Raw genomic sequence first — 24,350 nt, 5'->3', positions numbered from 1 at the left:
CCTTTTATATATCCCATTTCTCTCTTAGCTAGATTATCATTATAGGACAATTAAAAAATCTGGATTCTAGACAACATACCAGCTGCTAATTTTATATATGGTCTAATTGTTCTAAGATATATTAAATTCCTGACAAGATGACAATGCAATGTTGCATTAACATTGATGTATCATGTTTTGAAGGCTTGAATCCTACCTCTATTGGTGTTTTATTGAGACTGCAATTTTCCATTCTGAACTTTTTTAGAAATTCTGATGCATACTTTTATCATGAAATAAATATTTACATACCAGCTGCAAATTTTGTATATGGTCTACTTGTTCTAAGATGTATTAAATTCCTGGAGAGATGACAATACAATGTTGCATTACCAGATTTTGATGTATCATGTTTTGAAGGCTTGAATCCTACCTCTGTTTGTGTTTTATTGAGATTGCAGTTTTCCATTCTGGGCATTTTTAGAAAGTCTGATGCATACTTTTATTGTGAAATAAGTATTTTCTATCTTTTTTCCACCAAGCTTTGATAGTGAAATAATATTCTAATCTTTTTTTTATCAATAAGAATTTTAATATCGGGCAAATACTTTATCTATTAATGCATGCAATGTATCAATCTATTTCCTTGCAATCTTTTTGGAATCGCTTATGAAAAAATTGAATTTGTGACCATTCCTTGTGGTATTTTATAGGCTTCTGAGTGGCAACCAGTTATCAGGTACATTGCCCAAAGAGCTTGGTTATCTTCCCAATTTGGACCGACTACAAATTGATCAGAACAAGATATCAGGGTCTATACCAAAGTCTTTTGCAAATATGAATAAAATAAAGCACTTGTAAGTCCTTTGTGGTTATAATCGATTTTTTTTTCTTCGCATAAATATTGGAATTATGAATTTCATTGACTTGCTGATATCTGGATTTTAAAGAAGGTTAATAATGTGGGAGTTTAAAGCTATGTACTTATCCAGAGTGATCTAACTCAATTTTTTTTAATATGTATTTTATATGCAGGCACATGAATAATAATTCACTAAGTGGTCAAATACCAAAAGAGCTTTCCAAACTGCCAATTCTGGTTCACTTGTAAGTTCTGGCCTTCATTTAGAATTATCTTAATGTATATCATTCAAAGTATTAGTCTGAAATTGTAGATTTCTGGTTATTTAGAGAGACCTCAAAATGCTCTACCATATCTTTCCAACTGTATTTGTTTCTCCATAATAACTTTTGGCCAATAACATCATTACCCTTGGTTGAAACTAAAACCTTTTCTTTTTGCAGCTTGTTGGATAATAACAACTTGACAGGTGAACTTCCTTCTGAATTATCAAATCTACCAAATCTACTAATATTGTAAGTTTCTTTTCTTCACACGAGTTCTAGTGGAATCTCTTTTCTTTAGGTTTCTAACATTTTACCAAGAACATTTAACATCTAAAGAAGAAATTTTACTTCAGAGGAGATTGTAATGCTTTGCCATTATAAGAATTTGATAATGAATTCCACATTCTAATACTTAAATGTTTCTTTTCAATCATTAATTGGCTATTGGAGCTATTACACCAAAATCTCGCACTTGTCAAGATAATGTTCAAAAGTTCAAGTGTGATACAATAAACATACTTTGTAATATGTCATCTTAATGCTTGCCAAATCTTCCAACAAATGCTCTAGTCATTACCATGTTCAACAAATTCCTAGTTATAAAATGTTACGAAATGTGAAAATGTAATGACCCATTTTGGTTCTGAAGCAAAAAGGTATTAGCATGTATATGATGTATGCATATGATAGCTACATATGCATACATCGCATATCTTGCACTAGTATACTTATTGAATAATTATTCAAAATAACTAAATTATTTAAGAAGGGAAGCCTAAAAATTTGACACCTCCAAAAGACACATTAAATATTTCATGATTATAAAGTTACTAAGTAAAATTAACACTTTCAATCCCCTTAATGTAAATATATACGATGTATGCTAGAGGCATCATCTCCCATCATTCATTTATATGCCAATGAGTTTTATAAATGAGACCAATTAAAAACGTTAGGGCAATGATTGGAATTCAATGTCCAAGTTATACTCCTTGATAAATCTCGAACCTTTGTTCAGTCTTAAATCATGTGAATAAAGACCCTCTTATTAGTGTCTACTTGGCGTTCAAAAGTTGAATTTTATTTAATATATATATATATATATATATATATATATATATATATATATAAAATAAAAAGAGTATTTAATCCTTATTTGGTTAATTTGAAGTATTCTTAGTACTATGAGGAATATTAAATTTAGTCAATTTGTTACTTAAGACATAGGTTCCTTTAACTCAAAATTATTCCTTATAGATATGATTCCTTATTGGCCATTTTAATTTGTTTTAATAATGATTTTGAAATAATCTTTATAACATTGATTGCACAATTTATGCTAATAAATTATAGTCTTAATATCATTTTTGTCTTAGGTGTCTATCTATATTCTTTATATCTTATTCAAAAAAAAATCTCGGTCTATATATATTTGTTAGGCTACTTAGAAAATTAATCATGTCATTAATGAAGATATCCAAAGTTAATAACCCCTTTCATAACCGCAGTAAGGACTAGAAAATACTAGGCAAATATTATGAAGTAATACTATGGTCTATGAAGACCCATGCATTTTGATAAGTATTATCACGCATCAGGATAGATCACCATGCATTAGGACAAGGAGGTAGCGATACCACCCTCCTTGACCTTAGTACCAGTAAGACTTGCCTAGCAGGTAAAAATAGCAAAAGAACTATACCCGTTTGTGAACTTGAAATTGCAAAATTATATGTTAAATCTGAAAGTATACCTCAAATTTTTACAATTTTATTATGTATTCAGGAAACACTACGATGGTAAGGACATATCAACGACGACGACGTGATCGGGCAGCATCACTGTCATTAATACCACCAATGTTGTCATCGCCATCTCCATCGCAGTCACCATCGCCGCCACCATCGAGACCATCATCAACGCCAATCGCTCCAACCCTGGAGTTAACCGTTATAATTCTCTCGTTGGAAGCCATATTGGAAACATTAAAAGGGCAGCCAATAGATAATACTAAAGAAGAACAATCTCAACCCGAAGAAAGAAATCTAGCGAAGCCCAAAGGTTTTGATTATAGACAATCAAAGGAAGGTATTTCTAGGGAGCTGCAAAAGATTAAACTCCCAGAATTTTCAGGAGGACGAGTTGGAGAACATGCTGAAGCATGGTTAGAAGGAATGAACAGATGTTTTGCGCTAAGAGAGTACTCTTCTACTTCCAAAACAAAAATTGTTTTATTTCAATTAAAGGAAAACGCTTTGATTTGGTGGGGAAATCTGGAAAAACAACTACACCTCACAACAGATAATGTTCCTTGGGAATTGTTCGAGGAAAGATTTCGCGCTAAGTATTTACCTCCATATTTTCAAGAACAAGAAGCCAGGGCTTTTCATACGTTAGTCCAAGGTAACAAAACAATGGAAGAATATGAAATAAGGTTTATGGAGCTTGTGAAATATATTCATTATTTAGATTCTGATGAACGTCAAGCTAAGCGCTTCATATATGGGTTAAATCCTCGCATCAGGGCCATGGTTAGGATGTGGAAGCCATCATCAGTAGCCGAGGTAGTGGAATGTGGCCATTATGCAGAGGAGCATCTAGGAATAAAAAGGGATGTTAGGCCAATAGAACCTCTACAACTAGGATTTCCAGGAAAGACTCCCCAAAACTTCTTTAGGGGAAGTAGCTCAAGGCCATCTCCTTATGGTAATAGATTTACCCCAAGAGGAGTAGGAGCAAGAGCTCCCATGGTAGTTAATACTATAACTGTTGAATCATCAAAGACAAGTCCACAGAAATCTCATGGAACTGCTAATAGAGGAAGAAATGTGAGAGGAAGTGGCATAAGAGGACGAAGCTCCTTATCTAGAAACTCACAATATGATTCAAGGGGACTGACCCAGGTTAATTGTTGGGGATATGGAGGACCGCATTTCCAATGTGATTGTCTGGAAGCTTCGTCAAGTATAATGCATAGAACAGGGAAAGAGCCATCATCAAATACCCAAGGCAATCATAAGATCCATGCTGTAGTCAGCAACAACCAAGCAGCACATCAGTCCACTGTAGTGGAATCCTCAGGTATTATTAATGGCATAAAACTCAAAATCTTATTTGATACTGGTGCCACTGATAGTTTCATTTCGTCATATGCATTAAATAAATGTGGGTTGGTAGCCTACAAGCAAAACGATTTCAGACAGGTAGAAATGGCTTCAGGAGAACTTCAATCCATAGACTTAAGTGTGGAGGAATGCAAAATTGATCTAGGGATTTGTTTGACTAAGTTAAAAGTTTATGTCACAACCCTAGGAACTTATGACCTTGTCATAGGTATGGATTGGTTAGAAGCTCATCAAGCTTGGGTAAACTATTATAGGAAAACAATTCTTTGTATAAATGATTAAGGGTAGACGATTCAAATCCAAGGTATTAAGAGAAAAGTATATTTACGCTTCATCTTAGCAATGCAAATGAAGCGTTGTTTAAGAAAAGGATGTCAGGTATATGCAGTGCAAGAAGTAAGCAAAGCAAAAGGACCGTCCTTAGAAAAATATCCAATATTATCCGAATTTCTAGATGTTTTTCCAAAGGAACTGCCAGGATTACCTCCCAAAAGAAAGTTGGATCTCACAATAGAATTGAAACCTGGTACAGAACCAATTTCCAAAACACCTTACAGAATGATAGCTCCAGAACTTCAAGAATTACAAATTCAGTTAAAATAACTATTGGATATAGGACACATTCGACCAGTGTTGCGGGGGAGCGCCCCCCCCCCCCTTGCTCCCGCTCCCGATCCGCGCTCCGGGCGGGAGTGATTCGGGAGCGGGTCGGCAGCGCGCTCCCTAAAAAAAATTTCGCTCCCTGCCTTTTTGGGAGCGTTTTGCCTTTTTTTGCATTTTTTTTTGTAGTAATGTTCGAAATGCAATTTTTTTTGAAAGAAACAAATAGTTTTTGAGTGGGGCAACTTAATGATCAAGTCTAGGCCCTAGTATTGATATGCTATTCATGGTAATGTTAAATTCTTAAAGTAAAAGTGACATTTTCTTTAATTTTCATTTTCATCCTTTTACTTAAATTTTTAACATTACCATGAAATGACTCAGGATGTTTGAGAGTGGTTTCGTCCTCATTGGATTTCATATGGAGAAAGTAGAATTTTAGATTTCATTCAAAATCCAGCAGACTTATCAGTTTTTCAGGATTTCAGGATTGGGGGATTGCAATGTTTCCATTGAATTTTGTCATGTATTAGGGTATGGAACTCATATTTAATCAAGAGTACCAATCCCTCTATGTACCTTGATGTTAGTGACATTGGTTGTCGAACTCCTCTATCATGACCCTTCTAAAAATGTACGCATCACTCAAACAAAATCTTGACTTGACATGCTATGCTTTTTCTATCTTATGTTAATGCTTAGAGGGTGATATTAATGACAAAGATCCCTATACAGATACAAAGGTAATGACAAAGATACCTCTGGATATTAATGCTTGGAGGGTGATATTAATGACAAAGATCCTAATTTTGCAACAAGACTAAAAAATTAGACATTTCTCGTGGTGGCAAGAGGCCCAAGCATAAGAAATAGATAATAGATTTACTTCTCTTTTCTAGTTTCTAGTAGCTTTTATAACTATTGACTCTTTCATATTTATTATGATATTTTTTTAAACAATATATGACAATTTAAGTTTGAAGTTGGCAATTATAACTCATTAGTAATGAATTATGAATATGATGCTTCATGAAAGTTGAAAGTTGTTTCATTTCATTTCATTTTATAACATTTCATTTCATGTTAGATATTATTTGTTGTAATGGTTACACTTAGCTTACAAGTACAACTTTGGTGATCAATGATGATAAATGTTATATATTGAATTTTGAAAGCTTGAAACTTTAAGATTGATGAATCATGAGACTCAATATGTTGTATGTTACTATGTTACTAACTTGCGGACGTGGTTGATGAAGATTATAACTTCTAGATGATTGTTGTTATATGGTTCAATCTATGCTTTTTTATGTTTTTTATATCTAATTCATCATTCTACATGTTTTTGTTGACATATATGTATCAAAAATTAAAAAATATAAAAATATATATATTTTTAAAAAATCGCTCCGGGATTCGCTCCCAAACCGGGAGCTTCTGAAAATGGTCGCTCCCGCTCCTGTTTTCGCTCCCGCTCCCCGCTCCCGCTCCCGCTCCCAAGTAACATTGCATTCGACCTAGTATTTCCCCTTGGGGTGCTCTTGTAATTTTTGTCAAGAAGAGAGATGGTCCCTTATGGTTATGCATAGATTACCGAGACTTGAATCAAGGTACAGTAAAGATCGGTATCCAATGCCTTGAATTGATGACCACTTCGACCAAATGAAAGGAGTTGTTGTCATTTCAAAAATCGATCTAAGGTCAAGCTATCATCAACTAAGGATTAAGGAAAGCGATATCTCTAATACTACATTCTGAACATGCTTTGGAAATTAGGAGTTCACTGTGGTACCATTTGGGTTGACCAATGCACCAACAGTATTCATGAACCTTATGAACAATGTTTTCCGCAAATATCTCGATCAATTTGTACAAGTTTTCTTAGATGATATTCTCATCTACTCCAAAAATGAGAAAGAGCATGAAGAACACTTACGGATAGTATTATCTTGTCTTAGAGAACACCAGTTATATGGAAATTTATCCAAGTGTTCCTTCTTTCAGAAAAAGATTCATTACTTAGGTCATATCATATCTGGTGAAGGAATCTCAGTAGATCCTGAGAAGGTAAAGGCAATCATGGAATGGTCAATACCGAAAAATGCGCATGAAATACGAAGCTTTATGGGTTTAGCTGGCTACTACCGAAGGTTTGTAGAAGGATTCTCCAAAATTGCAAAACCTATCACAACCCTCTAGCGTAAAGGGGTTAGATATGAATGGACTGAGGAATGTCATAAAGCATTCTCTGAACTTAAAAGATTGTTAACCAGTACACCAATCTTACGAGTACCTGATATGGATAAAGACTTTGTTGTGTGTACTGATGCATCTAAGCAAGGATTAGGTGCAGTATTAATGCAAGACAGAGGAGTAATAGCGTATGCCTCAAGGAAATTAAAGCCTCATGAAGAGCTCTACGCTACACACAATTTAGAGTTAACCGTTGTAGTGTTAGCTTTAAAGATATGGAGACACTATCTAGTAGGGAGAAGATTTATGCTTAAAAGCGACCATCAAAGTCTACAATATTTATTTACTCAAAGAGACTTGAATGCTAGGCAAAGATGATGGAGTAAATTCCTAAGTGAGTATGATTTTGGAATTTCATGCATTAAAGGAAAGGAGAATGTGGTAGTAGATGCTTTAAGTAGAAGACCACAGATATTTTCCCTCATACCTATCAAGGTAGATTTGAGAAAACGAGTGCTAGAACATCTCTTGAGAGATAGTTGGTATTTAAAAGTGAGATCCAACCTTGATAGTAAAAATCTAAAAGAACCTAAGTTTGAGGGATATGAACTAGAGGAGGATGGAATTTTGCGATTTCATGGAAGGATGTACATTCCTTATAATGAGGACCTCCGAGACACCATCCTTAAAGAATCCCATAGATCACTGTATTGTGCACATCCCGGTGTAAAGAAAATGTACGCTGATACAAAGTAACTCTTCTTTTGGGCAGGCATGAAACACAATATTGTCGAATTTGTTGCAAAATGTCTCGAATGCCAACAAGTGAAGGCTGATCATTTTCACTCGGCAGCCTTCTACAACCTCACGACATTCCTATGACCAAATGGGAGATAATTTACATGGATTTTATCATCGGGCTACTTCTCACTCTACAAAGGCATAATACTATTCTAGTTGTGGTGGATAAATTAACGAAAAGCACCCATTTCATTCCCGTAAGAGATACATACGAAGTTGTTGATGTATATTGAGTATTCATAAATGAAATTATCAGATTTCATGGAGTACCTGAGAAAATCATATCAGATATAGATTCACGATTCACTTCAAGATTTTGGACTTGTATGATCAACCTTAGGAACTCAACTAAATTTAAGTACAGCGTTTCATCCTGAGACTGATTGACAAATAGAAAGGGTGAACTAAGTACTAGAAGATACGCTGAGGATGTACGTTATGGATCAACAATCACATTGGGAAAAATATTTACCCTTAGTTGAATTTGCATACAATAACAGTTACCACAGTTCAATTGGAATGTCTCCATTTGAAGCATTATACAACAGACTTTGCAGAACACCGTTAAGATGGGGAGGTTAGAAGATTGGGTGATAGTAGGGCCAGAATTAATTCAAGAAATGGAGGAACAGGTAAAACAAATTAGACAACGGTTGAAAGAGGCACAAGATAGACAAAAGAGTTATGTGGATGCGCATAGAATAGATAGGAATTATGAAGTAGGAGATCAGGTTTTCGTCTGCATCAGACCTAATAAAAGCACTATCCGATTTGGAAAAGAGACAAAGTTGTCAATCCGATTTATCGGACCATTTAAAGTTCTGAAAAAAGTTGGACTTGTCGCCTATCGTCTTGCACTGCCACCTCACTTGCATAAAGTTCATAATGTATTTCATGTATCTGTATTAAGGCATTACATAGCTGACAAATCTCATAACCTTTGATGGAAGGAACTGCAGGTATCGGACGAGGGAACCATTTCGGTTGAACCATTACGTATACTGGAATGTAGGGTTCGACAACTCAGGAACCGTCTGGTAGACCAAGTTAAGGTCCAGTGGGACAAGTACAACCCTGGATTGGCTACCTGGGAAGATACAGAGAGAATATATCGAAGATACCCCAACTTGTGTCAATTTTGAAGAACTTAAACCCATATTTTGTATATATTTATTTTAAATCAGATACTTAAACTATTTTGGCAGTGACCATATGAAAAAATGAATTTTATGTCATTGAAACAGGATATATGTTATTTGCTTAATTCTACTGGTACATGGATACCAATATGAGATATGTTATTTAAATTAATATTGTTGAATTATGAATACCAATATGAAGTTTAGTATTTGATTAACTTTGCGATGAAATCTAAATTATGAATTATGTTATGGATGAGAGAACTATAATTTTATTTCATTTCTACATACCGATATGATTGATGAGATAGAAACAAAAGAATGACTACATTTTATATGAAAGCTAAATAACACGAGTTGGATATGGCCAAGTATGTTACTGTGAATATATTGATGCATATGTTATGATGTGTGGACAAGTGTTTACATTGCAGATCACATCGTTACCAAAACGACCACGTGATGACAAAATTTCAAGAACAATTGAGACTCAATGAGATTCCATGATAGGGTGTTGACCCTGGTCCCACTAGGAGGGGTGGAGGTATTACCCACCATTTATCCTCCAAAACCTGGAGTCATGGGAGGACTGTGCAAGTCATGCTCCCTTAGACGTGTGATGATGATTGCTAGATGCCTACTGGAAAATTAGGTCGATATAATCGACACTATTACCCTTGAGGTTAAAAATGGCTAGATCAGTATAACTGACACCATGGCATATTCTAGTAGAGGACGGATAGGATGGAAGCGGAAGAGATTAGGAAGGATAGGGTGATTCTAGAATAGCTTGGGAGTCTGGCCGGGGCCAGGCTTAACTATTAAAATTATAAACCTATCAATGTTCAAAATACAAATTTTAAAATATCCTCACATTAAATAAGTATTTAATCATGAAACATAATCCTTATATAATTGCACTAATTACTAAAATAATAATACACTATAATTACGGGTATACTATATAAACCTTAACTTCGGGACGAAGTTTTTTGAAGGAAGGGAGTATGTAATGACCCATTTCAGTTCTTAAGCAAAAGGGTATTAGCATGTATATGATGTATGCATATGATAGCTACATATGCATACATCACATATCTTGCACTAGTATACTTATTGAATAATTATTCAAATTAACTAAATTATTTAAGAAGGGAAGCCTACAAATTCGACACCTCCAAAAGACACATTAAATATTTCATGATTATAAAGTTACTAAGTAAAATTAACACTTTCAACCCTCGTAATGTAAATATGTACAAATATTTATTTTTAAATATTCATTTTATATATATCTAACAATTGACAACTGTTCATTTATTCTAAAAAATAAAAATTAAGGTTATGTATTAAGACTCATTTATTAAATGTTATAATTCTAATAAAATAAATTAAAATCTAAAATTCATCCGCTGCTTTATATTAGCATATAATGCCTTGACGCAACACGTAACAATATGACTAATGAATCAAATTGGATAAGGGCAATGGAAGAAGGCAGCGACCGCCTGAAGACAAGTATTTATCCATGCACAAAAGAATAGAGGGGGGGGGATTGGACAAAGGAGGAAAATTACAGAGAAGAAGAAATTCCATGCCACTGATAAGAAAAAGTCTGAGCTTAGTTCTTGAAATTTTGGGCACAGGGGACCAAGGTACTCGAATTCAAAGTACTCTGGAGCTGGATACTGAATGTGTGTCCATTTTGGCAGTGTGGTTTTGGTTGTTTTGGTAACTTAGCGGGAGAAAGGGTCGCAACAGAGCAAATTTTCAGCCATAGAACACCAGAGCAATTGTCAGAAACACCATCAAATAGAATTCCAAGTAAGTACTATCAAATGAATAATTATATTTCAAATTCTCTGTTTAATATGAATAACAAATTTTGTTAATAAAAAATAGGGCTTCTCTAAGTAGCAGTTCCATTAAATTTCCTAAATTGAGTATCTTACAAAAAATGCCTCAACATGTGCGCTAGTGAGGTGAGTGCTCCAACATAAGTCTTAACAATATGTAATAAATATACCAAGATTTCCTATGGCACACACTAGGAGGTTAAGCCATATAAAATACATCAATAAATGTGTGAACAAAGCAAGTGTGATAAGCGCTCCATCGCCATGTGACATCAAACCAATCCAAGTGAAATTCTTTCATATAATATATCATAACCATGCCAAAACAACCATATGACATAGGGCATTCAATGATGAGAACTAGGTTTCACCATACATTATCATTATCTAACCAGTGCGAGAGCTAGATCAACATATGCCCAATGATGGAAAAAATACGAAGGACAATACCATAAGACCAGGGAGCATATCATAATCCTCAAAGCATATACCAAGAGGATGATTTGTTAATCAAAGGTGTGTAATGTGAAGAAAACTAAAAGATAAACCATAGCCATGACAATCAACCAAGGAGAAATTGAATCTCCTCCAGTAATATGTCATCCAATCAAGGAATGCACTATCTCCAAGTCAAGCCCAAAAGTGCATGAAGAACATGATGCACAATAGAAGTATCTTTTACCTAAATTCCAATCCAAGAAGGTTAGAATCTGTTGACCACTATGTGTCAACTACTCATTAGCAGTACACCCCCTTTTTCGCAAAAGGGATAGCGCTTGAGCAACGTGTCCATGCCTATCATCATCAGCCCGATCATATTGTTTTGTAAACCCAGTCTGCATGTGTGAATTGTAAATAATCTTAGCAGAGTTGTGTCATGTATGTAAATTGCCTAGGTGGACCTAATTTTCTAGTGATAATCTACGTTCCGGAAGGTTTTTTGTCTCACCGATCCATGATCGGCAGAGTTTTCCTTCAACCTAACCCCAAAGCCGGAATGAATTTTGTCATTAGAATCTTAGGGGAATCCTAGTGTGTTGATCTGCTAGATTATATTCGGTCGCAGAACTGGGTGGTCCATGAGGGTCTATGTCAAATGGGTTTTCCCCCTTTGGATGTAAAATTGTAAAAGTCATGATGTAAAGTGTCTTGAGGGTTAGGAAATGTTTTAATCCCCTCATAGGTCCTAGGTGATTTTTCCAAAGGCTATGTTCAATGATCCATTAAAAAAAAAAAAATTGGAAAATATAAATAAAATAAAATATAAAATATAAAAATCATAAATGGTGTTACAAAATTTAAAAAATAAAAAATAAAAAAGTTTAAGCTTAGATTTTGTTTTATTAATTTGGCCCATAGTTTAGTTTAGGTCTGAGTTTTTAGAATTTAGGTTTAGTTTTCATTTTTGTTATAGTTTAGTTTAGTTTTACTTTACTTTTAGAATAAATCAAAAAAAAAAAAACTTCATAAAAGCTTAAAAAGCTCCTTTTTATTTTTATTAGATTTTAGTTTAGATTAGATTTTAATTTAGGAAATCATAAAAAATATTTAAAAAATTAATTTTTTTTGAAAAGGCTTAACAAAAAATTGAAAATTCATTTTTGGTGACTTTTTGCAGTATTTATGTTCCATTTCTCTATAGCGAAATGCACTTAAATGTTTATTTAAAGTTAGCTATGTGAAAGTGGTAACTGGTTAGCATTTAAATTTTATGATCATTTAAAGCATTTAATTTTTCTTAAAATTTAATTGCTGGATCATCGTTAAAGCATTGTGAATTTACTGGATATCTTGCATTGCTTGGGTTTGATGATAAATGATTGTTTTACAAAGTTCATATCTTCTGCAATATCTAATAAAGAATCATTTAATCATTAACTCCATAAGGCACTGGTCTATTAACTTAATAAAATCAAATAAGTGCTTGTTTTCCCTCGTGTCTCCCAACCCAACTGGTCCACAATTGGTCATACATTGTCCCATAGGGTCTACCCCCCTTAGCCGCGGGAGACAGGCTTAAACGGAGAGATCGGGGATCAGGGTGATAGCCCCCGGTTTGAGCGTTGTCGTGACAATCTGTGCGACAACATTTTTTGGAGCCGTTGCCGGGGATTTTTCTGTCCCTGGCATTTTAACGACATTCATCTTCTCATTTCTTATCATTCTTTCATCTTTCTCATCTCTCATTTGAGCTGGCAGAGTCAACATTTTTTGGCATCATTTGGATCTTTTCATCGCCTTATTTTTCGTCATATCATCAATTACTCTTCAATTCGTTTGTTGTTTGGGTGGCGACTCCATTTCTTTTCATTTATTTTTCCCAGACAAGAAGCCTCCCTCATATCTGCTTGTTGGTTGCTTTTTGGATCCTAGAATTAGATTCATTGTTCAAGTGGCAACTCCACTTCTTTCATCTCTTGATTGTCTTGAACAAAGGTCTCTTTCTATCATCCATTTGGTCATTCATTATTCATCATGGATTATTCGTTTAAACCATGTCATTTTACTGATGATCTCCATGATATCCCGGAAGTGGCCATTTCTAAATTACCTTTGTTCTCAATTGGTGATTCAGTGGCTGTTAAAAGGCATCTAGGCTTGTTTACTCATATAATGATCATATATTGTAGACCCCCTCAATATAATCATGAAGGTTTCAAAATGCGTCTTTTTGTCCTTTCTTTAGAGGGTGATGCTTTGAATTGGTTTAACAATTGTCCTAAGGATTCTTTCACTTCTTTACGAGACATTGTCAATGCTTTTAAAGATAGATATGGTAATCCAGATAGCTCGCCTTGTACCCCTAAAATTGTGCAACATAATGAAAGTAATCTTATGAAAGGTTCAACTATCAACGAAAGATTTCAAGACAATTCTTCATATCAGAATGTGCCATCCATCTGTACCATTGCAGATCAAATCCATGATAGTGGAAAAGCAAGGACAAATGACAATGAAAAGGAAGATCAAAGGAAAATTATACAAGAACTAATGTTGCTGGTAAAAAATATGGAGATAAATCAAACTAATTACGCCAATGATGTGAGAACTTTATGCACCAACTTGGAAAAACATAATAGGGAGATGGAGATCATGCAAAATCAACATGCTAAGGAAATTGAGGCCATGAAGATTAATCATGACACAGAAATTAGTTTTATGCAAAGCAAGTTATCAGGCTTAGAGGAAAATATGACGACCATGAAAGCTAATCATGATAGGGAAATTAATTCTATGCAAAACAAGTTATTAACTATGGATGAAGAAATGACTATCATGACGTTTGATCATAATAATCAGTTGGCTACCATGCAAGCAAATCATAAGGAAGAGATGAACTCTATGCAGCATTGCTTGATGACCATAAAGGAAAAAGACGATAAAATAATAAAAGATATGGAAGCTAATCAGATATGTCTTCAGAAAAAGTTATTGACCATAGAAGAAGACCATGTCAGGGAAATCAGTGCTATAAAAGTTGAACACTTTAGTCAAATAGATGCCATTAAAATACATGTTCAGAAATTTCAACAATGGTTAGAGGATGAAAGAAACCAGGGAACGCCAATAAATCAGGAGCCTCCTTATCTGTTGCAACAAGCTCCATCTTATTATGAGGTCCTTTGTTCCATTGAAAAGTGGATAATTGAAGGTGACCTGGATAAAAGAAAAATTAATAATCAGATTCATCCACCAGTCATAGAGGAACAAGTTATAGCTCATGGCACCTGTGAGATTGATCCATCATCCTTTATAGGGCAGATGCAGAATGAAGAAAGACATTTCACGCATATCTTACATACTTCATCTGAGAGCTTTGAAGCAGAAAGTTCCACGTCATCAGTGATACAACCTGTCAGGAAGAAAAAGCGCAAAAGAAAGAGAACGAGAAGAAGATTTGATGCATTAGACAGCCGTGAACAGCTTGATTTTCGGATAGGAAAAAGTCCTACCATATGCAGAATTGGATATGGTGCATCCGACAAGCAGCCAACAGATTTGCGTGAAAGCAGGCAAATGCTCAGTATACACTATATGGAACACATCTGATGCCATGGGGCATCCCCTGTATTTCTAACCTTACTCCTTGTTTTTTCAGCATTTTCATTTCTATTTTAGGATTAGATTTGTTTTTCTAAATAGTTAATAAATGAAGAGCTTATATATTTCATGTGCTTAATGTTATATGATGATTTTTTTGGACGGATGCTACTTATATTTTGTTGTGTGTTGCATGGATGCAGATTTTGGATTCTCACATTCCTATAGTGCAGCAACGTGTCCCCAAGTGGAGCCAGATGTTGACCACTATGTGTCAACTACTCATTAGCAGTACACCCCCTTTTTCGCAAAAGGGATAGCGCTTGAGCAACGTGTCCGTGCCTATCATCATCAACCCGATCATATTGTTTTGTAAACCCAGTCTACATGTGTGAATTGTAAATAATCTTAGCAGAGTTGTGTCATGTATGTAAATTGCCTAGGTGGACCTAATTTTCTAGTGATAATCTACGTTCTGGAAGGTTTTTTGTCTCACCGATCCATGATCACCAGAGTTTTCCTTCAGCCTAACCCCAAATCCGGAATGAATTTTGTCATCAGAATCTTAGGGGAATCCTAGTGTGTTGAGCTGCTAGATTATATTCGGTCGCAGAACTGGGTGGTCCATGAGGGTCTATGTCAAATGGGTTTTCCTCCTTTGGATGTAAAATTGTAAAAGTCATGATGTAAAGTGTCTTGAGGGTTAGGAAATGTTTTAATCCCGTCATAGGTCCTAGGTGATTTTTCCAAAGGCTATGTTCGATGATCCATTAAAAAAAAAATTGGAAAATATAAATAAAATAAACTAAAAAATATAAAAATCATAAATGGTGTTACAAAATTTAAAAAATAAAAAATAAAAAAGTTTAAGCTTAGATTTTGTTTTATTAATTTGGCCCATAGTTTAGTTTAGGTCTGAGTTTTTAGAATTTAGGTTTAATTTTCATTTTTGTTGTAGTTTAGTTTAGTTTTACTTTACTTTTAGAATAAATAAATAAATAAAAAAATTCATAAAAGCTTAAAAAGCTCCTTTTTATTTTTATTAGATTTTAGTTTAGATTAGATTTTAATTTAGGAAATCATAAAAAATATTTAAAAAATTAATTTTTTTTGAAAAGGCTTAACAAAAAATTGAAAATTCATTTTTGGTGACTTTTGCAGTATTTATGTTCCATTTCTCTATAGCTAAATGCACTTAAATGTTTATTTAAAGTTAGCTATGTGAAAGTGGTAACTGGTCAGCATTTAAATTTTATGATCATTTAAAGCATTTAATTTTTCTTGAAGTTTAATTGCTGGATCATCGTTAAAGCATTGTGAATTTACTGGATATCTTGCATTGCTTGGGTTTGATGATAAATGATTGTTTTACAAAGTTCATATCTTCTGCAACATCTAATAAATAATCATTTAATCATTAACTCCATAAGGCACTGGTCTATTAACTTAATAAAATCAAATAAGTGCTTGTTTTCCCTCGTGTCTCCCAACCCAACTGGTCCACAGTTGGTCATACATTGTCCCATAGGGTCTACCCCCCTTAGTCGTGGGAGACAGGCTTAAACGGAGAGATTGGGGATTAGGGTGATAGCCCCCGGTTTGAGCGTTGTCGTGACAATCTGTGCGACAACAGAATCATCATGCCACCCTGCAAATATTTAAATCATGTGATGAAAATAAAATGTGAAAACTCATAGAAACGATAAATAACACGATCCAACTAAGTATTCTAACTTTCTTTCAGCCCTTGTTGCTCTAAGGAAGAGGGTATAATCACCTCTGTATATACCCCTCTATTTTTTTATACATTTTAAAAAAAATATATTTTTGTAGATATAAAACGTATTTTGCCAAAATAATTATTTCTAAAAGTATAAATTTCAAATATTAAAGATGTGATATGACCTTGTTAGGGTGTTAACTGGCATAGTCATATAATTTAAATCGCTGGTAAATACCGATAGGCATCAATCCATAATAAACATCAAAACACTTCATCTTATATGTCACATTGCTAAAATTAAAAAAAAAATCATAAAAATAATTAAATTATAAAAAATTTCAAAATTTTAATGATAAAAAGAATAAATATATAAGTTACGAATATATACATTTAAAAAAACATGTAACAAGATTATTAACCATAATGATTCACCTCCAATTGATCATGAGATTCTTAATTTGTAAATAGGCTTTGTTACAATACCATGGTCAATAAATATCACATGATCAAAAAACCATAACTCATTTCATGTGGCACTTGTCCATATCAAACCTTTGATTTGTGTATACTACTAAGAATATTCTAAAATATTATATAGAGGTTAAATCCCTACCATCCACCTAATAATTATTGATAATTAAATTAAAACTGTGGAAGCCATTTTCCAAAATTGACACGTCTGTCACCATAACTTACCAATGGACATGCAAAAGAAACGTGTAAGCTTTCTACATAGAACAAATTTTCAAGTTCAAAAGCTATGGATCAATGCATCGAATTTGGTGTCTCTAGGAATAAGTTAGCCTCTAAAAGTGATCACCCACTCTCATGCAAAACAAATATGGATCAAAGATGTGGAGCAAATCTGGCCTAGGTACTCTTGAATTGTTTATGTAATCCACCATTAGTGTTTCAATGAACCGTTGATGTTGACCCAATCAAGATGGATTTTAGAAAACTCCATTCTAATCCAAGAATGTACTCACAACTATGGCTAAATTTGCATTAAATCCACCTCACTAATAACATGATGAAATGTGAAACCTTTGTTTACAAGTCCCTAATCAAATGGATTCTAATAGCATTGAAATGTATTTAAATTTTAGAGCCACACAAAAGATGAAAAACAACATCGTTTACCTCTTTTTGCTCCAATAAATTTGAAGCATTCTTTAATGTTTGCTAGGCCACCCATGGATTTGAATTGGTATAATAGGATTATTTTGTGATCCATATGGCATATTTGATGTTTCAGATTGACCAGATGTTCGACTTGTTCTTGAACTAGAAGGAAGTGGAATCTCTCATCCCATGAGTGTGTCTTGCAATCCTATTTTTGCCCACACTCCTCATTTTCTTCTGCTTTGGATTCTTTTGCTTCTTTCATAGAATCTACCTCTATACTTAAATTCTCCCTCATCACTTCCAGTATCGATATAAACCCTTCCACTCCTTCACCAACTCCACTAGTAATGCTCAACAAATGATCTTTTCCTAAGGTTATGGAGGTTCAATAATTATGATCACGCAACTCACAAACAAATTCCCAATTATTCTAGTGAAGCATTTCCGTTCATGAGATTTTGATCAAGAGGAGGTTGGGAGGCCCTTACGTTTCATTGATTTAGGTAGGGGAAATGAAATATGAGACGACAACTTTACATCATAAATTGGGGGTATCAAAATTTAAGACTCAAAAAACACTACTATGAAAACAAAATGTAAAAAATGTGTTAAACTATAGTTTAAACTTTATAGTGTGAAAACAAATTGTTATGTTTCGAGAGGTTTCATGTCCCTAAGTTTACACTCATGGCTTGCGGTTTGGTTCACCCAAAGCTTATAATGGTGGCGGTTGGAATCAACTACTCTAGCCAAAATAAAATCTACAACAACTAAATAAAGGAAAATAAAGTTAAAACCATAAACATGCTAATAAACAACAGTGTAGACCTGGCCATAACAAGGAAAATATAGTTAAAATAATAAATATAATAATAAGCAATTGTGTGCATTGGATAAAAATGTGTAATATTCCAAATGGAAAAATATAGTAGATAACAGAAGCAAATAGGTAGCTACAGCTATAAAATTCACGAATCCACAGGCATACACAAATAAACACTGAAATGTGGGCAAAAACTCTGAGCCATTGTATTAATATAATAAATTATGAGTACAATAATTTTGATAAGAGAAACTTGGGCTTGCTACAACAAGCAAGGCGAAAGCTAGGTGTCAAATCAATGGATCCAAGGGCCGGAAAAGATCCCTGAAGAAATTGCAGCCTGCCTGGTGTAAATAGTTGCTGCAAATGGAAACAACCCTATATTTGATCCCTCAAAAGTGTCCATAAATTTCTGCAATTTTTTCTAGAGTCTCCCCACATAAAACCTAGAAAAACCCAGAAAGGCTTTGGGCAAATTTTACCAACCACCTAGGACCCAAAATTTAAGCTCACTCCTCCCAACTGGCTACCAAATAACTACATAAAATTTATGTTGTTTGGGGCACCAAAACTCCTCCAAAAATTCTGCAAAATTAGGAGCATACTCCTTGATGCTAATTCTAACCTCTCGGAATTACCCAAATATGGTAATACGTTGTCCTTGACTTGTTTTATGTTCCCCACAATCTACTATTGCTGAATATGCCACAAATCCTTCCTCAATTGTCTGTAGAATTTCCCTACAATTCTTCTCCGAAATATATGCGTGAAATTCCTTCACCAACCTAGCACAAATGAGTTGAATTTTGCGCAGTAATACATCTGCGTAGGCCCTAAATTGGTGAATTTGGCTCTCTTTGAAGCAACAACCTACAACCCTGAAATTCTCCAAAAACTCTAGTCCACCCTCAAAGAGATTTATCCTAAATTCGTTGGCCAGAACTCCACTTGAAGCCCCTCAACTCAGTGGAACGAATTCTGTTACTACATCCTCTTGTAAGCTTGAATTCGCTGAAGCAAGAGCTGATATGACCCACAAACTCCAGCGAATTTCTTCCCACTAAGTTCTGAAATTCTCTCCTAGGGTGGCACTCTAAGTCCACCGAAGGAAGAGCTAAGATTTCCACCCAGAAACCTCCTTGTGCTAAGTGTTGATTTTGGGTAGCATTGGATGTGCTCTAGCTCCAAAATTTTGTGGAGGTGCTAGAATACATGGGATCTCCAGAACCGAGAAATCATTTGGAGAAATTCCACCAGGATGAGGAGTTATTAAAATAATTAATATTTTTAATGGGTTCCTAAGTCTAAACTTAGGAAAATGAAAATATTAATGGGTATTAATAAGAATATGGGTGAGAAACTTCTAAGTGACGAGGATCAAGTCTGTTTTAATCTTAGTTGTTGATTATGGACTTAATCTCGACCATTGATTCATCAACAAGAAAAGTATAAGATGAGGTTTGAGGGTCAGTTGGAGATACACTTGAGAGATCAGTCAGTTCGATTTTTCTTCGGGTGGTTTGCTGAGAAAATTGAATAGGTGATCTGAGTTGCAGTGAGAGGGTTAGTTCGGTAGAGGGACTTCAGTCCAAGGCCGAGAATACATAGCAGAGAGGCAAAGCAGCACCGAGATAGACAACGCAGAGGGAGAGCTCCAACGCAGTGACGCAGAGGGAGAGCTCTGACGCAATGACTAGAGGAGGTGATGCAGTTCTAGTGCAGAGCTTGGAGCAGCCGCAGCCATCGGTACCTAGCCCTAGGAACAATGCAGTCACCTGTGGGGTTTGTTCATCCAAGTGCTGGCTGGGTTTATTCTCTGTTGGGTGAGCCAGATTTGGCACCCTAGTTGTATTCAGAAATCTGCTTAATAATACAAACCCTCTATATGTTGCACCAGTTTTCTTGCATTGGGTTTTTCCAGGGACGATTGTCCAAAAATAACAGTGTCCCTTGTGTATTTGTCTCGTTCTATTTCAGTTCATGATCTGTATGTATGTGTAGTCTGCAATAGTGTTTTCATAGCTATTTAAATAATTAAATAACTTGTTGAATGTAAAAACAAGTAGTAGATGGTAAACTAGTGATTGCAGTAGGATTTATGATGTGTAGATTTAGAAATTTTCACATGGTATCCAAGCACTGTAGATCATAGGAGACTAAAGACACCAACCGAGAGATCCAGAGAATTTGTTGTAGAGAAGCAGTTGTCTTGAGTGACAACACTCTTCTAGAGCCAGAGACGCAGAGGGAGAGTGATGCAGTGCAGAAGAGGTGACGCAGAGGCTCACGCAGTGCCTGCGTCAGCATTCTGAGCTAGTTGAGGGGACGTAGTAGCTAGGAGGAGCCCACGCAGTAACTGCGTCAGTTATCTAGGCCAGCGCAGAAGCAGAGAGGGGCAAATTAGCCTCATGCAGAGCCACGTCATCTTTCTGGACCAGGAAGGAGTGACGCAGTGGCCAGGAGGAGCTGATCTAGCTCACGCAGAGCTAGAGGAGCTTAGATTCTTTAGTTGCTGAGTCTGGGGGAGCAAAGAAGATTCGATCTGAGGAGCTGGTGGGATGTTGTTGTTGTTGTTGGTGCAGAACAGTGTCTATGGAGATAGAGCCGAGGTAGTGGGAGTCACTGCCTTGACAAATTTCTAGCCAAAGAAATCTAGATCCAGGTTGCAACAACAAAGGAGGATTGGAGAGAAGTGATTCGACATTTGGTCGGAGCATTTCCTTGAAGGAAATGAGGACTCAAAGAGAGTCTAGAGGAGCTTGATCCTTAGAGGGTTTCTTGCACCAAAGACATCTAGATCCAGGTCTTGCTGGATTTACAGCAGGAGAGGGAGAAGAGAACCAATCCTATTTTTTGAGCAGAGATGATGGTCAATGGATTAAGAGATCAGGACAGATTGGATGGAGCATCCAATTTCGTCAGCTAGAAGGCCAGGATCCTGGAAATCCTAGACAAATATCACATCAAGTACTATGCCTTGAAAGAAGTTGTTGTTCTGGTCGACGTTGATCCCTTAAAGAAATACGAGGAGGCCCAGGCGAAGGCCAAATGCATGATTCTAGACGGGGTCAAAGATCATGTGGTCCCACACATTGCTAAGAAGGACACAACAAGGGAGATGTGGGAAACACTGACCACCTTGTACTAGGCCAGTTCCATCCAACGGAAGATGCTATTAGAAAATCAGTTAAGATAATACTAGATGCAGAAGGGAGAAGAGATTGATCCCTTCCTCCTTAGTTTGCAAGGAATTAGAGACCAGTTGACTTCTGTGGGGTCTACACCAGATCATGGGTTCATGGTCAGGACTGCCCTAAATGCAGTCACCGAGGACTAGGAGACATTTGTCCAAAGTATCTTGGGTAGAGCGACTCTCCCTAGTTGGGAAGAGATGTGGGCAGCACTTTGACAAGAAGAGATCAGGAGGTTGACTAAGGCGGGGTAGAGGCAAAGGAGTCAGAGCCAAGGAGGAGGAGGAGGAGGAGGATGTAGCTCTCGCATCATCGGGACAACAAGGGCAGTAGAAGCGGAAGAAGAAGGATATTTCCAAGGTGAGATGCTTCAAGTGTGGGGAACTTGGACATTATGCCACTTAGTGCCCCCAGGAGAAGGGCAAGGAGGAAGCTTCTGAATCGAAGGCTGCTCCAGCGAAAGCTGACAGGGAAGGCAAGGATGATGATTGTGCCATGAGTTCTCATGCACCTTTGGAGAAGAGGTGGGGTGACATTGAGTTGTAGTCGAGAGGACTACACACGGGCAGGATCCTTGAGGTGTCCAAACTCTTGGATCACATACGAATATGGGAGCCCTTAACTACAGTAGCAGAATGACGGGTGTCGGTTGGTGCGAGGTATGATGGAACAAAAGTGGTAGAGCTAGTGCCAAAGTCTGAGGCAGCGCAATGGATGTTGTAGCAGTGCGAGAGGCACAAAGCAGTTTGCAGCAATGCAGTAGCAGAAGAGGGTCAGCATAGATTAGCAGTAGAGGTAGCTTCAGCATCATGATGCATCCATACTGACCAGCATGTCAGTGTTGGGTGAGTTTTCAGTTGCTTACTTCTTAGCAACTGAGTTGTAGTGCAGCAGGTTAGTAGTGGCAGTGCCATGGGTAGCATGAGGCAGCATTTTGAGAGGGAGTTGTAGTACAGACGTAGCAGTGGCAGTGGCAGAGTCATGGGAAGCAATATAGGAAGCAACAGTGCAGTACAATGTTACTTGGGAGCGGGAGCGGGAGCGGGAGCGACCATTTTCAGAAGCTCCCGGTTTGGGAGCGAATCCCGGAGCGATTTTTTAAAAATATATATATTTTTATATTTTTTAATTTTTGATACATATATGTCAACAAAAACATGTAGAATGATGAACTAGATATAAAAAACATAAAAAAACATAGATTGAACCATATAACAACAATCATCTAGAAGTTATAATCTTCATCAACCACGTCCGCAAGTTAGTAACATAGTAACATACAACATATTGAGTCTCATGATTCATCAATCTTAAAGTTTCAAGCTTTCAAAATTCAATATATAACATTTATCATCATTGATCACCAAAGTTGTACTTGTAAGCTAAGTGTAACCATTACAACAAATAATATCTAACATGAAATGAAATGTTATAAAATGAAATGAAATGAAACAACTTTCAACTTTCATGAAGCATCATATTCATAATTCATTACTAATGAGTTATAATTGCCAACTTCAAACTTAAATTGTCATATATTGTTTAAAAAAATATCATAATAAATATGAAAGAGTCAATAGTTATAAAAGCTACTAGAAACTAGAAAAGAGAAGTAAATCTATTATCTATTTCTTATGCTTGGGCCTCTTGCCACCACGAGAAATGTCTAATTTTTTAGTCTTGTTGCAAAATCAGGATCTTTGTCATTAATATCACCCTCCAAGCATTAATATCCAGAGGTATATTTGTCATTACCTTTGTATCTGTATAGGGATCTTTGTCATTAATATCACCCTCTAAGCATTAACATAAGATAGAAAAAGCATAGCATGTCAAGTCAAGATTTTGTTTGAGTGATGCGTACATTTTTAGAAGGGTCATGATAGAGGAGTTCGACAACCAATGTCACTAACATCAAGGTACATAGAGGGGTTGGTACTCTTGATTAATTATGAGTTCCATACCCTAATACATGACAAAATTCAATGGAAACATTGCAATCCCCCAATCCTGAAATCCTGAAAAACTGATAAGTCTGTTGGATTTTGAATGAAATCTAAAATTCTACTTTCTCCATATGAAATCCAATGAGGACGAAACCACTCTCAAACATCCTGAGTCATTTCATGGTAATGTTAAAAATTTAAGTAAAAGGATGAAAATGAAAATTAAAGAAAATGTCATTTTTACTTTAAGAATTTAACATTACCATGAATAGCATATCAATACTAGGGCCTAGACTTGATCATTAAGTTGCCCCACTCAAAAACTATTTGTTTCTTATAAAAAAAATTGCATTTCGAACATTACTACAAAAAAAAAATGCAAAAAAGGCAAAACGCTCCCGAAAAGGCAGGGAGCGAAATTTTTTTTAGGGAGCGCGCTCCCGAAATCGCTCCCTTTTCGGGAGTGATTTCGGGAGCGCGCTCCCGAGTCGCTCCTGCCCGGAGCGCAGATCGGGAGCGGGAGCGAGGGGGGGGGGCGCTCCCCCGCAACACTGGTGCAGTAGATGAAGGGTAGCAGGCCAAGCATCAATAACACAGAGGACCGATGCAGTGAATTAGTGTAATACTTCTATTAATAAGTATTGCTAGAGAACATTCCTCGCTAAGAGGGAGTGTTGATT

At 35.9% G+C, this 24,350-nt stretch overlaps 1 protein-coding gene across 3 annotated transcripts in view; it reads left to right on the top strand.

Annotated features, from left to right (window-relative positions):
* Positions 1 to 24,350, top strand: part of LOC149194157 (putative LRR receptor-like serine/threonine-protein kinase At1g06840) — a 397,266-nt gene that overhangs the window by 192,674 nt on the left and 180,242 nt on the right. For all 3 annotated transcript variants that reach the window (XM_089405051.1, XM_089405050.1, XM_089405049.1), the window contains exons 5-7: positions 693 to 836; positions 1,015 to 1,086; positions 1,285 to 1,356. In XM_089405051.1, coding sequence (XP_089261177.1) covers positions 693 to 836; positions 1,015 to 1,086; positions 1,285 to 1,356 — 288 coding nt within the window. The remainder of the gene's footprint in view (positions 1 to 692; positions 837 to 1,014; positions 1,087 to 1,284; positions 1,357 to 24,350) is intronic.

The sequence above is a fragment of the Pinus tabuliformis genome, chromosome 2_2 (assembly GCF_031772625.1).
Source record: "Pinus tabuliformis cultivar Carrire ecotype Pingquan chromosome 2_2, CPIR1, whole genome shotgun sequence".
Classification (NCBI taxonomy): domain Eukaryota; kingdom Viridiplantae; phylum Streptophyta; class Pinopsida; order Pinales; family Pinaceae; genus Pinus; species Pinus tabuliformis.
The sequence above is the reverse complement of the archived record's forward strand: the minus strand, read 5'-3'. Positions and strand labels throughout refer to the sequence as shown.